Below are 13,675 nucleotides of genomic sequence, written 5' to 3' on the forward strand. Positions count from 1 at the left end.
TGGGCCTTGCTGCACACTTTTACTAAGCATTTTTGCCTTGACAGTCCAGTCCGGAGAGACTGCTTCTTTGGCCCTTCTGTTCTCCGTGACTTTCTGGTGTTATCTATGTTCGCAAACCCAACACTGGGGTTGGTATTCCTGGGGTATCTATTCTAAGGTAAGGAATCTATCACTAACATGTCTCTTTTACATGCACAAGTTACTTGGTAATGATATATCTGGAAGAAACATTAGTTAGTGATGAATTACTTACCACCCCACCCATCCTCTCTGTTCTGCGAACTGATTTCTGTAGTTAAGGTCATCCCTTGTAGGGCCCTTAGTTTCAATGCACCAGTGGTAAGTATCTTGCATGGCTCTGGCATCCTGGCGCGGAAAGTTGTGTACAGAACATGTGGCGCGTCTATGTAGCTCCAGCTACCTCATCTTGGCGACTACGATGCCAACAACGTATGCAAAGCCTTACGACGACGCCTACCGACTCGCAGGGGTACTGTTGATAACTTTCTGGATCCAGTCTGATGCGTGGGGATATTCTAAGGTAAGGAGTCTATCGCTAACTAATGTCCTTACAGATATATCGTTACACAAGTAAGTAACTTGTGCATCTTTTTAAGCAACATGTTTGATGGGAGATTCTACTTAAGCCCTATGGGACATGACGCAACTGGTAACCGTGAAGGTGCCTGAGAACCTTCAACCACGCTTCACACAGTTAGTAAGGGATGGATAAACAACCAATAAACCAGTAATTTAGACTGGTCTAGATGCTGCCCTGTTCCAATCATGCACTGGGACAGGAACAGACTAATTTGCATACAGCCAGGTTCTGAAACTGGGATGGTGCAGTGAGCTAAAAAACGGTGTTGGATCTAGCCCTGATCTCTTGACTGGGTGAGAGTATTCTGTTTAATTCAGAGACTCTGTCCCTCACCACCCCTTGTTGTAAATATAAGCATAATCTGTGCCAGCATGGGTTGCTCAGAAACGTTTTTTTTTTGGGAGATGTCAAATTTACCTGAATGGGTCTCCCGTTTAATTGGTCATGTGTATTCGCAGTAAAAATGGATTCAGATCTGAAAAGATTTGTGGAGAGCAAAACCAGTGTTAGGTCGCTGGGCCTACAGACTCCGCAGCAGCAAGGTTACAGGCTATACTTGAGATTTTGAGGCTTCTCTAGAGATTTCTCCTTTCGAGGCAGACTGCAAACTCAAAGCTCCCAACATTAACAAGCCAAACCACTGTAATGCCAATATTGAGGATTTTTCAAAGTTAGAGGCAGTCGGAACATAGGGCTCCAATTGGAGAATGGGTATCCTCCTTTCCACAGGCTTTGAGCGCCATCACTTCAGGCCACTGGATTTTGCAGATTGTGGAATAAAGGTGTGCTCTACCTTGTCTGGGTGTGAGTGTTTGATTCAGATGCTCCGTCCATCACCACCCCCTTTTGTACCGCTTTTGTCCGCCATAAGTGTGGCAGGGTATGCTCAGACGTGAGTCCCTTGCTCACTTTGCCACTGGATTCAAGCAAGCCGGGCTGAAGACGGCTGGAATGCCAGAAACCGGTCCTCGGAAGCTTGTTTCCGGTCCAGGGAAGGCATGGCTTGGCAGTTCGGGCTGGACTGTTCCCATGAGGCACAGGGTCAGACTGATTTGCATATAGCCATGTCTGAACTGGGGTGGCAGAGTGGGCTAAAGAACGGTGATGGATTAAACCCAGATCTTTTGACTGGGTGTGAGTGTTTGATTGATTTAGATGCTCCGTCCATCACCACCCCCTTTTGTACCGCTACCTTGTCAGCAGGCTGCTCCACTCATACCCACGCTACTGTTTCGCCTCACTCAGCAAACCACCTTCTGATCCTTCAGCTGGAGTTGGAGATCTTAAAATAAAAAAGGGTAGTGGAACTGGTGCCAGAGTAGGAACTTTTCCAGTGCTGCAATTTCAGGAACTTCCTGATTCCGAAAAAAGGTGACGGTCATTGTCTGATTCTAGATCCAAGGTTTCTGAAATGGTTTTTGCGAAAGAACACGGTCAAAATGCTGTCCCTAGTCCAAAGAGTTACAGCTACAAGTGTCTACATGAAGGTAATGAAAGTGGTTGCAGCACCTCTCAGATGCACAGGAAACTCAGTGTTTCTTTATCTAGACAAGTGGCCAATCAAAGCGGGGTCTCCTGAGATGTTGGTGCAGCACTTGAAAGTCCCAGTGTTTCTGCTGTTCAGTTTGGGCTTTTTCGTCACCAAGCCCAAGTTTCACATTGTGCATTTTTGGTGCATACTGTTGATGGAGGCAATGCTGGACACTACATCAAACTGGACCATTCCACCTCCTCAAAGGTTACAAGATATTCAGACTAGGAGTCTGAAGTTTCACAATATAAAACAGGTTTCTGTCCTAATGGTCTTGCACCTGCTAGGTCTTCTAGCATCCAGCATTTTTTTAGTCACCCACACATGCTCCGGTGGTGCCTCCACAAGCTGTGATTTTAGCAATGTGGAGATTGCAAGGATGCTGTCAGAATGTCTGGGGACACTGCAGCCAATTTGTTGTGGTGGAATGCAGATGGCATCCTGGTTCAAGGGGTAGCCAATCCGGCTACCACCAGCTGTGTCATCAGTCATCACAGATGCTTCTACACTCTCTTTGGAGCTCATCTGGAGGACCCTTTGCTCAGAGGCCTCTGATCTCCATAAGAGGGGATTTTTCACTTCAATCTAAGGGAACCATGGCGGATTCAACTGGTGTGCAAAGTCTTCCTGACATCCCTTTGCGGTCAGTCAGTGCAGATCTTGACACACAACACAATCGCTAGGTGGTACATCAATAATCGTGAGGTATAGAGCTGCATCTTCTCTGTTGAAAAGCCCTTCGACTCTGGTCTTGGGTGAATCAGATCTGGCTGATTCCCACTCATCTGGTTGGGGTTTTGAATTAAGTGGTCAGACTCACTTGGCGTCCCCTTGCCGACCACGAGTGGCGACTTCACTCAGAGGTAGTCTAATTAATCTTCAGTCTTTGATCTAATTCATCTTCAGTCTTAATCCCTTCCAGGCTGATGACGAGTTGGGCTCGTCATGGCGTAGCCTCCTCGCACCCTGATGACGAGCCCAGCTATTCACGTAAAGTGCGATTTAAAAAATCTCAGCGTGCGAGCGGAATTCCGCTAGCGCGCATGAGGTTAAGGGAACACATCATGTGAGTCTTTCCGCTACCCACAACAGTGCTGAATGTCTGGTGTTCTTAGCCCTCCAATATCCTTTGCAGGATCCTTGCACTTAAAGTGGAACTTTCTGCTTCAGTACTTGCTTTCCCCGTTTACCCTTGATTCCTTGAGTGCTGAGGAAGATTCACCTCAACTGGGCCCAAGTTATCTTAGTAGCCCCATACTTCCCAAGAACAATGCGTTATGTGGATATGATGCACTTCTTCTTGTGTCCCCTGCTCTTTCCCTCCCAAGGTAAACCACCTCTTACCATCGCTGCAGCATGTGTTACACCCCATCGTCCAAAGTTCCTACTTTCATATTAAGGTGGGTAACCTGAATCCTTTTTCTCTACCTCCTGAAGTGGTAGATGGTATTCTAAGTGCCCACAGAAACTCTACCAAAAACTGTATGTTCTGGGAGATGGAGTAGGTTTGTTCAAACCACTAATAGTTATGAGATTTCTGAAGGGTCTTACCAAACGTTTTCTGCCTCACAATGCCACAATGGTATCTTAATTTGGTTCTTACTTTTTTAATGTTATCCGGGGTTTTATAAAGTGCACAGCTACTCTGAGTGTCCCGGCGCTGGGTGAGTACGACTGAACTAGACAGAAGGAACCAAGTGTACAAAGGGCAAAGTGTTACGTTATTTCTGGAACAGCCATGTTTTTAGGGTTTATGTTCCCCATTCAAACCATTGCACAGTTGTCCGTTGTGACTGCTCAATTTGAAAACTATTTTTTTTGTAGCTATAACCTCGGTAAGTATTGTTGGTTAGTTGCCGGTGAGGAGCGTCAAGTCCCCTCTTCACTACCTTCTTACCTGACTCTATGGTTCTTACAATTATGGCTGCTTTCCTGCCTAAAGTGGCCACAACCTTTCATATGATGCAGTCTATCACCTTAACCACATTCTTGCCTCCTCCACATCCTACTAAAGAGAATGAGAAGCTTCATAGGCTGGATCCTGAGAGCGGTCAGTTTTTGTATTGACCGCAACATATACTTTCATATTGACAATCAGCTTTTCATAGACTACACTGACAAGATGAAGGGCTAAACCATCCAGAAGAGGATGTTCTCAAGGAAAGTCTTATGCAATAACGTATGCTATACCTCTGCTCACAAAAAAGTACCAGAGTACGTCAGAGCTCACTTCACCAAAGCATTGACGTCATGGTGGCGTTGCTTCTGGTGCCAAAGTGGAGCCAGAAACCCCTTACGGCGTTGAGATCTATTGAAAAGTTTCTAGATTCAGTCCAGTGCCTGGGATATTTAAGAGTTGGGTAATCTGCATGTAGATATAGTTTCCACCACAGAGATGGTTACCGAAGGTAAGTATCTTTATCATTTGCGGGAGTTCTGATTATATGAACATTCATGTTTTTTTCCAGTGACTTTTTCTTCAGACCATTTATAGTACCATACTTATATACTGCATTTTCCCAGTGTGAGCAGTATTGGTTTTTGAGGAACCTATCCACTGCCTCTTGCCTCAGAGAAGCAACCCCTGATCTGAATTGTCTAAGGAGAAGGAATCATTTTAGGGAAAAGTCGTATAGCATTCTGTTCAGCATCTAAACTTTAAAATCTCTTATGAAATGGAGTGATTGAAAAAAACAAACAAAAAGCAATACCAGTAACCGGATGAGCCCCTTATGGCTGACCAGTTTAACCCAGAGCATTCTGGCTTGCGTCCTTGATGCAGCTGTTAGAATGTATGACATCTGGAATAAGATACCGCATAACATCCATTCGAGCCACGAGGTTAACAGTGTTTTAAAAAGAAATGTCACAATAACAAAATTTTTAAAAGTATTGGAGAATTGTTAGCCTGTTACCAGAATAGTTTGACCATGCATTGCAGTTTTGCACTTTCCAACAACTCATTCTTTTAGGTCTCAATTGCTGGAGTATGCTGAATGTTCTGAGCTGTTTTAATGCAGTGTGCGGGTATGGAGTACATTGGTGCATGGAGATGTATTGTGATGCCTTCTGTTTTTCTATGTTTATTTTGTTGTCTTTTGCTTGTGCACAGTATGTTCAGCGAGGGTTGACTTTATTTTGTTTTTTCTAGTGGACTTGTGCCGCTACATAATGCGTGCTCATATGGGCATTTTGAGGTCACAGAATTACTTCTTAAGGTAAGCTTTAGACTATATTTTGTTGTATAATTTAATGTTGCTTCTTATTCTGTCGCAATGTGCTAGGCTGAGGTAAAACCAGTGTTGTCAGCATACAATTCTCCTGGTAGTCATTTTATATATTGGTGTAAGAATTTGATCAAAAAGACAGTATTTAAGATCTGCTGCACTGTTACCCACCTTAATAAAATGCATTGTTTTGAATTTTATGTAAAAGAAAATTAAAGGGAATGGAATTTCGCACAGTAAAATAAAGTTGTTCCAGGACTTGTGTGTTGAAGCAGCTTTTGCAGCTTTTTTGATGGATGCTTCTCACACTAGATTCCTCATCATTATAATATCCCCAGATGCCAACCTGGATCTAGAGAATTCCCTAGCAGTAAGCAGTGCTCCTGTGTACCAGTAGGTGGCACTGTGTGGCTCCAGAGTGACTCTGTGCCACCCTGCAAGTGACAAAGAACTGAATATAAGTGCCAGCCTTATGTGCTCACGTCCACTTCAACGCCACTGCCAACCTAGTCATCTGACGAATCCAGAAATTTTTCATTGCTGCTAAGGAATGATACCCTCAATGACAGCAGGGTTCAGAATTTGCCATGTCTGCAAAAAGCACCTGTCACAGACTTGCACAATGTATTTGTGTGATGTTTGCGCTGTGGGCACAACTCTGCGGCACTCTGTCTACTCCACTCTACAGCATTCTGTCCGCTCGACTCTACAGTACTCTGTCCTCTCAACTGCATTCTTTCCTAAATATTTATACACCTCATACCATTATTTGTGATAAACAGTTGAAAAACGCTATTTTTTGTTGCTCATTAAATTATCACTAGACCCATCAGTGCATGGCTGTTTATTTTTGCTTTGGTATCCTTAAAAGTGCTTTGCATGTACAATGCGTGTGATTATTTTTCTTTTTTTTTTTTACGTCCTAAGTCGGCAATTCCACAGATTTGAGTGATAAACATATTTCCAACAATTGCATATATATTAGATTTTGCTAATTTGTATCACTCTTGTTGCATATTAATGGAGCCCTGTTGCACTTTCAGCATGGAGCATGTGTTAATGCAATGGATCTTTGGCAATTCACACCATTACACGAAGCTGCATCGAAGAACCGTGTGGAAGTCTGTTCCTTATTGCTAAGCCATGGTGCTGATCCAACATTAGTCAACTGTCATGGCAAGAGTGCTGTGGACATGGCTCCTACTCCTGAACTAAAGGAGCGCTTGACATGTATGTATCTTGCAAAAGTAACAAATTCATCCATCCCAAATCTGCATTAAAATGTAGTGTATTCACTTTAAATTTAGAAACCTCATACATATTGATCCTGGTCTAATTTTAGTATTGGAAAACTAATGGCTTGTACTTGCTCTGCTTTGGCCATTCAATTTCTCATACATATATGTGGTGACTTATAGATATTATCATCTTTGAGCCTCTTCCTTTGATGAAGTGCTCTTACGTTGTTACTAGAAGTTAGCCTCATGCATTTCTCAGTGAATTTACAGGTTTATGTTGAAAATGATATTCATTTTAAAACTCTGTTTTTCCAAATAGATGAATTCAAAGGGCATTCCTTACTTCAAGCAGCCAGAGAAGCAGATCTGGCAAAAGTTAAAAAGACACTTGGTTTGGAGATCATTAACTTCAAGCAGCCACAGTCCCACGAGACCGCACTGGTAAGGAAGTAATATGCATTTAAAAAAATGTCTGCAGTCTTTAGGCAATTATGTAACTTTATATATGACACCAAAAGGTGAAATTGTTAATATTTAGGCCAGTTAAGCATAATGAATATGCATACTTGACACTTTCACTGCTAGGAATTTTTTGGGCTGGTTGGGGTAGTTCGCACCATAACTTTTTTTCCACATTAGCTATCCATGCCACATTTGCATCCATTTTTTTCCAATATCCTGGGGATTCAAAAAGTACCCAGGGTTTGTGGATTTACCCTGGGGGGGACCGAGAAAATTGGCAAAATATAGCACCATTTTGAAGTGTTCTGCAATAAACTATCTGCTTTTCCCCAAAAATGACATCAATAACGGTTCACTGTGCTGAAGTCAACATTTTCCTCTCCTACTGGAGGCACAATATGCTTTCCTGCAACATTTCGCGCACCATGCACGCTTTCACTTTCCAAGCAGCCCAGGACAGTTGTGACTCTTTTGAAATGAAATGGGTCTTACATTTACAAGAGTTTGAGCTATTGGCATTGTAAATGACAGTGCCTTTTATTTGTGTTAATTATCAAAATAGATATATAAAAGGCATTTTAATTTACAGTGCCAATAGCTGAAACTGTCACAAATGCGAGACCTATTGCATTGCAAATTCTTGTTCCTAATTTTTGAGCTTTCTTCCTACTTCCAGTTTGTGGTAGATACCTCTGAAACCCATTGGTGATTCTGGAAAGCTATAGATTTCTGAGAAGTAGACAAAATTCTGAATTATGCGAAAGGGTCATTTGTGTAGATTCCTTCAGGTTTTCCTAATTTTAGCTCATGGTTAAAATAAAACAATATTGAAATTTAGTCCATTTTTTTACAACGTTTTCAACTGTAACTTCTCAGCCAATTTACGAAAGCAATATACCGTTACATCTGCTAGACCCATCTGGTTGCAGGGATATATAAGGATTGTGTGTTTTCCAAGAACTTGAGGTACCCAGTGCCAATAACTGAGCTGCTTTTGCAATGGTTTTTTGGTCTCGCCTGCGTTGCAGCGCATGCGCTGCTTCGCCTTGGTGAGATCTCTAGTCGTTGCTTTTGTGTCCTGCTTTTTTGAAAGCTGGGTTTGTGTCCGCCCTGTTGCCCTTAGGCCCTCCCACCCAGACTGGAGATTCTGCATGTGCACGTATAGCGTGATATGATTTTACACCAGGGCTGCCTTAAAGTACACACAATTTGACTAATATGTACACCGGGACCTGGCCGAGATTGTGACATTAATGTCCAGATTGTACATACCTGATAAAGGTTGACTTGCCCGTACTATACTGCCCCACCAGCAACACCATTGGCTTGTTCTCGAAGTCGGCCTCCTCCACGGGCGGGTAAATGGAACTCATAGAAGCGGTAATGCTCCTTCAGTGGCCGCAGCTTCCCGTTGTACAGCGACTTCAAACCGCCCGTCACCGTCTGAAGCACTTCGGGCTTCTCTGCGCTCTCCTTATTTATCCAGCTGAACAGGATGCCTGTTTGCTTGCCTCTCTACCTCTTTCAACCGCAGAAACAGTCACTTGGAGCCGGGCCGCACTTAGCGCGCGCCGCTTGCTAGGTCCAGCCACAGTCACGCGCACACGCCCAGCGCTGAGCCCTGCAACTGGCTGTACCAGGAAGTGCTGACGTAAGCAGTCGCCACGCCGCCCCAGGCCATACCGTGGTTCTGTCTGTGCCAGCCCATGGTACGTCACAGCCCGCCAACCACATGCAGCCTCGCATATCCGCCACATCACTTCACACCAGCCTGCACCATTACCGCTCTCACCAGAAGACCACAGCACTCTCACTCCCATTGCTACACCCACCCTGAAGCCACAGCACCCACCAGTCTTCCTCACTTACAACATACTAGCACTTGCCACATAGGATGTAAAAAAGAGGCCACACTCTTCCATACACACACCTTACATGGCATAGCTTTCTACACATGTAAATAAGCACTTCGGTGTCCGCGGAGATGTAGTAAGTGCTATATAAATGCTTCACTACAATACCACATGTGAGAGTTGCTAAATTTTTTCACTTTAAATTCATTACAAAGTGGGCTTACCCTAACATAAACAGTTATTACACTGTCCTCTATTTTGAATAAATGTCGTAATACACAATGTGATGACTAGTAATACAGTTTCTTGTTCTAAATAAAGGTGTGAGTTTGCTATAACAATAAAAGAGTGTTCCCAGAGACTTCCAATGTTTCATTTAATATGCTTCAATAAACTATGAGAACCTCAGGCCGTCATCGTGCTGCCGACACATCCAGGGGCCCCGGCTCACATTTTGGGACTGGGTCGACCCCCACACCAGGGCTATGCTGCTCCCAATGGCTCCACAATATTCATTGGTCCGGGTGTAGGTGGCCACCGTCTTTGTCCTGAAATTTTTTGTGGGGAGCTGCCTCTTCTGCGTCAACCCCAGCACCAAACGCTCTCTGCCCTGGCGGCTTTGTCTCATGCTTGAGGAGGAGAGGGGGAGGGTGGGGGATCGCGGGCAAACACATGTCCGCTTCCTCATCATGCCGGCGTTTCCATGAAATCCCCCCGTTTACATAGTGCGGTGGAACTGCGAGGAACAGAGAGGGTGCCCTGGCATGCGCTAATGGAGTGCGGTGACAGGCAGCGATGGGGAAGGTAGGCAACTCCCGTCTTAATTAAAACCCCAACGCAGACCATGAAACCGTGTTCTGGCACATTATGCCTCTTAGCACCCACAATTTTAGGGTCCCTCTGAAAACCACAGTCCCTAAAAAGCGATCAGCAACGCAACGGGATGTGCAGATGAACCTGCCTCAGGCCATGGGAGCATGCAGTCTCCCACTCAAACATCTGCAACATTTCCCGTACAAAAACCTGCATTTGTTCTCTTCTTCCCCTTTTGTGGCACCCGTGCTGCAGAAGGGAAATATTTGTTGAAGTTCTTGTGTTTTGTGGTACCATTGTCAGGGTTACCACTGAACCCGCAGTTTCTCCCTCATGCTGTTTTTTTCTGAGCGCCTTTCCCTCGTATAAGTTAGGAGTTCACTTCTGCAGCAACCGGTTACTGGTATATTTCCCTGCTGCAGCCCAGATTTCTGGTGCCCCTTACTGGTAGCGTTTTGAAGCCCAGCTTAACAAAGAAAACAAGCATTTGCAATGCAATAGGTCTTTCATTTGCGAGAGTTGGAGCTATTGGCATTGTAAATGACAATGCCTTTTATTCATTTGTTTTTAAAACCTGCAATCGTGCATAAACACACACTTTGAACGTATAGTTCTTGCTTATGAGAAGCATGGCTGGCAGTAAAATAGACTGCCAGGCTTGCTTCTCATAAGCGTGGACTATAAGTACAAAGTGGTTGTTTATGCACAGCTTGCAGGTTTTCAAACGCATAAATAAAAGGCATTGTCATTTACAATGCCAATAGCTCAATCTTTCGCAAATGCGAGACCTATTGCATTCCAAATGCTTGTTCATTGTGTTTTGGGTATAAAGCAATTCATATAGTAAATTATGAAGAGTGAAAAATAGATATCCAAGAAACCTATGTATTTCTGAAATGGGCACAAAGATATATAAAGTTTAGAAGCAGTGGTTATTTGCACATCTCTGAATTAGTGGGTACCCATGCTAGCATGTGAATTGGAGGGTATTTCTCAAAATGTCTTCTTTCTTACACACTGCATAAATTTGGAAGGTACAATCGCAGAGGAATTCATTGGGTAATAATGCTTTTTCTTGTTTCTGGGTTACTTTAAGTCTCCCTATAAAAATGGTACCACATTTGTGTGGATAGGCCTTTTGCCCGCGTTAACAAAGAGCCCAAAATTTAACATAGACACATAACAAGTTTCCACTGAAAAATTACCCTTTTTTTGTAATGTGCCTCGCTGTGGATTTTGGGCCCTAGCTGGCAGGATCCGTTCAAACCGAGAACAATGAGTCTCTCTGTGCAAGGACTCACATTGATGTTAGTTTGATCTCTTCCTGGCGCTGGCATTAGGCCCAATCACACAAGTGGGGCAGCATTATTGGGATAAGTGAGGAAACGCTGGGTGGTAGGAATATTCTTGTTTCCTTCTGATTCTGGAAGAATACGTCACAAATGTTAGGAAAATTTAGATTTTAGTCATATTTTGAGATTTGCAGGGCATTGTGGTTAAGGAAATTGTGTGGGATCCACAAGAGACACACCACCATGTATTCCCTTGAATGTCTAGTTTTCAGAAATGCCATGTTTGGTAGGTTTTTTTGAGTAGCCGTCGAACCCAGGCCCAAAAACTGTGGCCACCCCTTTTGCTGATGTTGCCACATGGAGTCTTAATGTGTGAGTGTGATCATTTATATATTGTACTGCTACTGAGTAAATGCTTATCGGTGTCACTGCAGTTAGGAAATGTGTTTTCATAGTGAAATAAGTCATATTGATATTGTTGGACGCAAGAAATTTGTTCAATCTGTAAAAATTGCATCTGTGCTCATCTCTCACCGAATCTGTCAAATGCCTGGATACAGTGTCTTGAAAATTCGTAATTAATAGTACCATAATTATTTTAGCCAATTTTTGCTTTGCTTTCTTTTTTCATGCATTCATATTTAATTTCTTTCCAGCATTGCTCAGTGGCTTCCCTGCATCCGAAACGTAAACAAATTACAGAATTATTGCTCAGGAAAGGAGCCAGTGTCAACGAAAAAAATAAAGAGTATGTTGACTTTATTTATAGTTAATGCTCATTCGTTGGGATTTTCGTATTTTTAAAACTGAATTATCTGTTTTTTCTCTAGTTTAATGACACCACTCCATGTTGCAGCGGAAAGAGCTCATAATGATGTCTTGGAAGTTCTTCACAAGCATGGAGCAAAGGTAGTCTTTCTTGAGTTTGCTTTTTTAGAATCTGTATTTGGGTGAAATTGTGTTAACTCGGAAAAGCAGCAGCTTTGGTGTCCAGTTTCTATTCTTTCTAGTCAAGAATTTCAAAAATATTAACCTGACTGATGGAATGTGTTTTTAACACGTGCAGATAAAACCAGGCTTGTTGACACTTAATGCAGGGTCAATCCTAAAAATACAGCAGGAATTAAACTAGAATCTGCTAATAAAATGTGTTTTTAAAGCATTATGAAAGGACACTGTATACATGATTATTTGAACATTGATTGTTACATGGTCCTTCGGCTACTTTCCAGTTATGTCAAAAAAATTCAAACACTTTTGAAGCAAGGAACTCAAATGAAAGACTATGATGCCGTACATAATGCTCTAGAGGGGGGCATATACACACACACACACACACACACAAAAGCCTGCACAAATGAGCTAGGAGAACTATACTGGGTTGACTAACTCAAAGGGGTAAAGGATTGCAGTTTAGAGAAGTAGCTTTACAGTGCCTTTCTTCAAGCAGTTAGAAACACAACCATGCAAAGAGGAGGAATTAATAAATATTTTTTGTGATACTTACATAGCACAGAACTCACCTCCTGGGTAGTGGGTTGCTTCACATAAACCAGGATTTAGTAAACTAGATGATAACTGGGATAGGTGCATACTATATATGTATAAGCCTTAAATGCAAAACTGCAAGCAGACAATAACTAACTGCTGCAGCAGTAGGAAGGGTATAGTCCTATGTAATCTTCCACTCCTATATTTGTCATGAGCAGCATCATAGCTGCCAGTTTACATACTCCCATAGGCACTTGCTTCCCATACAACCAAGTGGAGAAGTGTGGCTCACTGGTTAGAGAAGGCAGATCTGGAAGCAGAGGTCAGCCCGGGACCAGGGTTCAATTCCCGGCTCGGCGGGGTCTTGGGTCCTAAAATGTCCATGGACTCGACAATTTTCGCTCCGGTGCCTACTCGATTCACAGATTCACACTCTGCGACTTTGGGCAATAGCTTGCTTAATCTTCACAACGGCCCCTCGCGGCGGGATGCCTGGCTTTCACCTTGCTGATACCCTGCCGGGGTTATCTCACGGGGGAATACCAGGACGGGTTCCCTAAGCAAGCGCTTAGAAACCGCTCAGTGATTTGCGCTATATAAATTCCTGTACATTTACATTTACATACCCAAATAATGTTATGAGTAGATTTTACGGTACTTCAACCATTGTGGATTTTGTCCGCAGTGACCCTGTCCAAAGGTTAGCCACCCATGGGTAAAGCCAGGCTAAATGAAGGAATGCCGCATTAGGGGCCCACATCTGGTTTAGTCTCCCAGGCCCAGTTTGTATAGAGATACTTGAATGTAATCAATCCCATGCAAGAATTGTACTTGAAGCAGTCTGGATTTGTAGTCTGGTGAGAGTGCTCCTTTTTTGACGCAGCCAAACTTCTACTGTTAGTCTGTGACAGGCAAATCTAATCCAGCTTTCAATTATCACTTGCACCAAAGCTGCTCTCCACGTCACAGCATGTAACCTGGGTATCTGAAAGAGATATGTTAGTGATAGATTCCTTACCATAGAATATCCCCAGGCGTCAGACTGGATCCGGAAAGTTTTGCTTAGCAGTACCCCTGCGCTTCAGTAGGTGGCGTCCTGCGACTCCGCGCCAGTCGCTTGTGTCGTATGCGCCGAGATGACTTCACGGAGACTGTGAGATGTTAGCC

At 43.4% G+C, this 13,675-nt stretch overlaps 1 protein-coding gene across 1 annotated transcript in view; it reads left to right on the forward strand.

Moving 5' to 3' along the window:
* TNKS (tankyrase) overlaps positions 1-13,675 on the forward strand; it is a 700,580-nt gene that overhangs the window by 219,212 nt on the left and 467,693 nt on the right. Inside the window, exons 8-12 of the mRNA XM_086961923.1 lie at positions 5,284-5,350; positions 6,403-6,589; positions 6,917-7,038; positions 11,674-11,765; positions 11,848-11,926. Of these exons, the coding sequence (XP_086818049.1) occupies positions 5,284-5,350; positions 6,403-6,589; positions 6,917-7,038; positions 11,674-11,765; positions 11,848-11,926 (547 nt within the window). The remainder of the gene's footprint in view (positions 1-5,283; positions 5,351-6,402; positions 6,590-6,916; positions 7,039-11,673; positions 11,766-11,847; positions 11,927-13,675) is intronic.

This window comes from Lissotriton vulgaris, chromosome 3_1, assembly GCF_964263255.1.
Source record: "Lissotriton vulgaris chromosome 3_1, aLisVul1.2, whole genome shotgun sequence".
NCBI lineage: Eukaryota > Metazoa > Chordata > Amphibia > Caudata > Salamandridae > Lissotriton > Lissotriton vulgaris.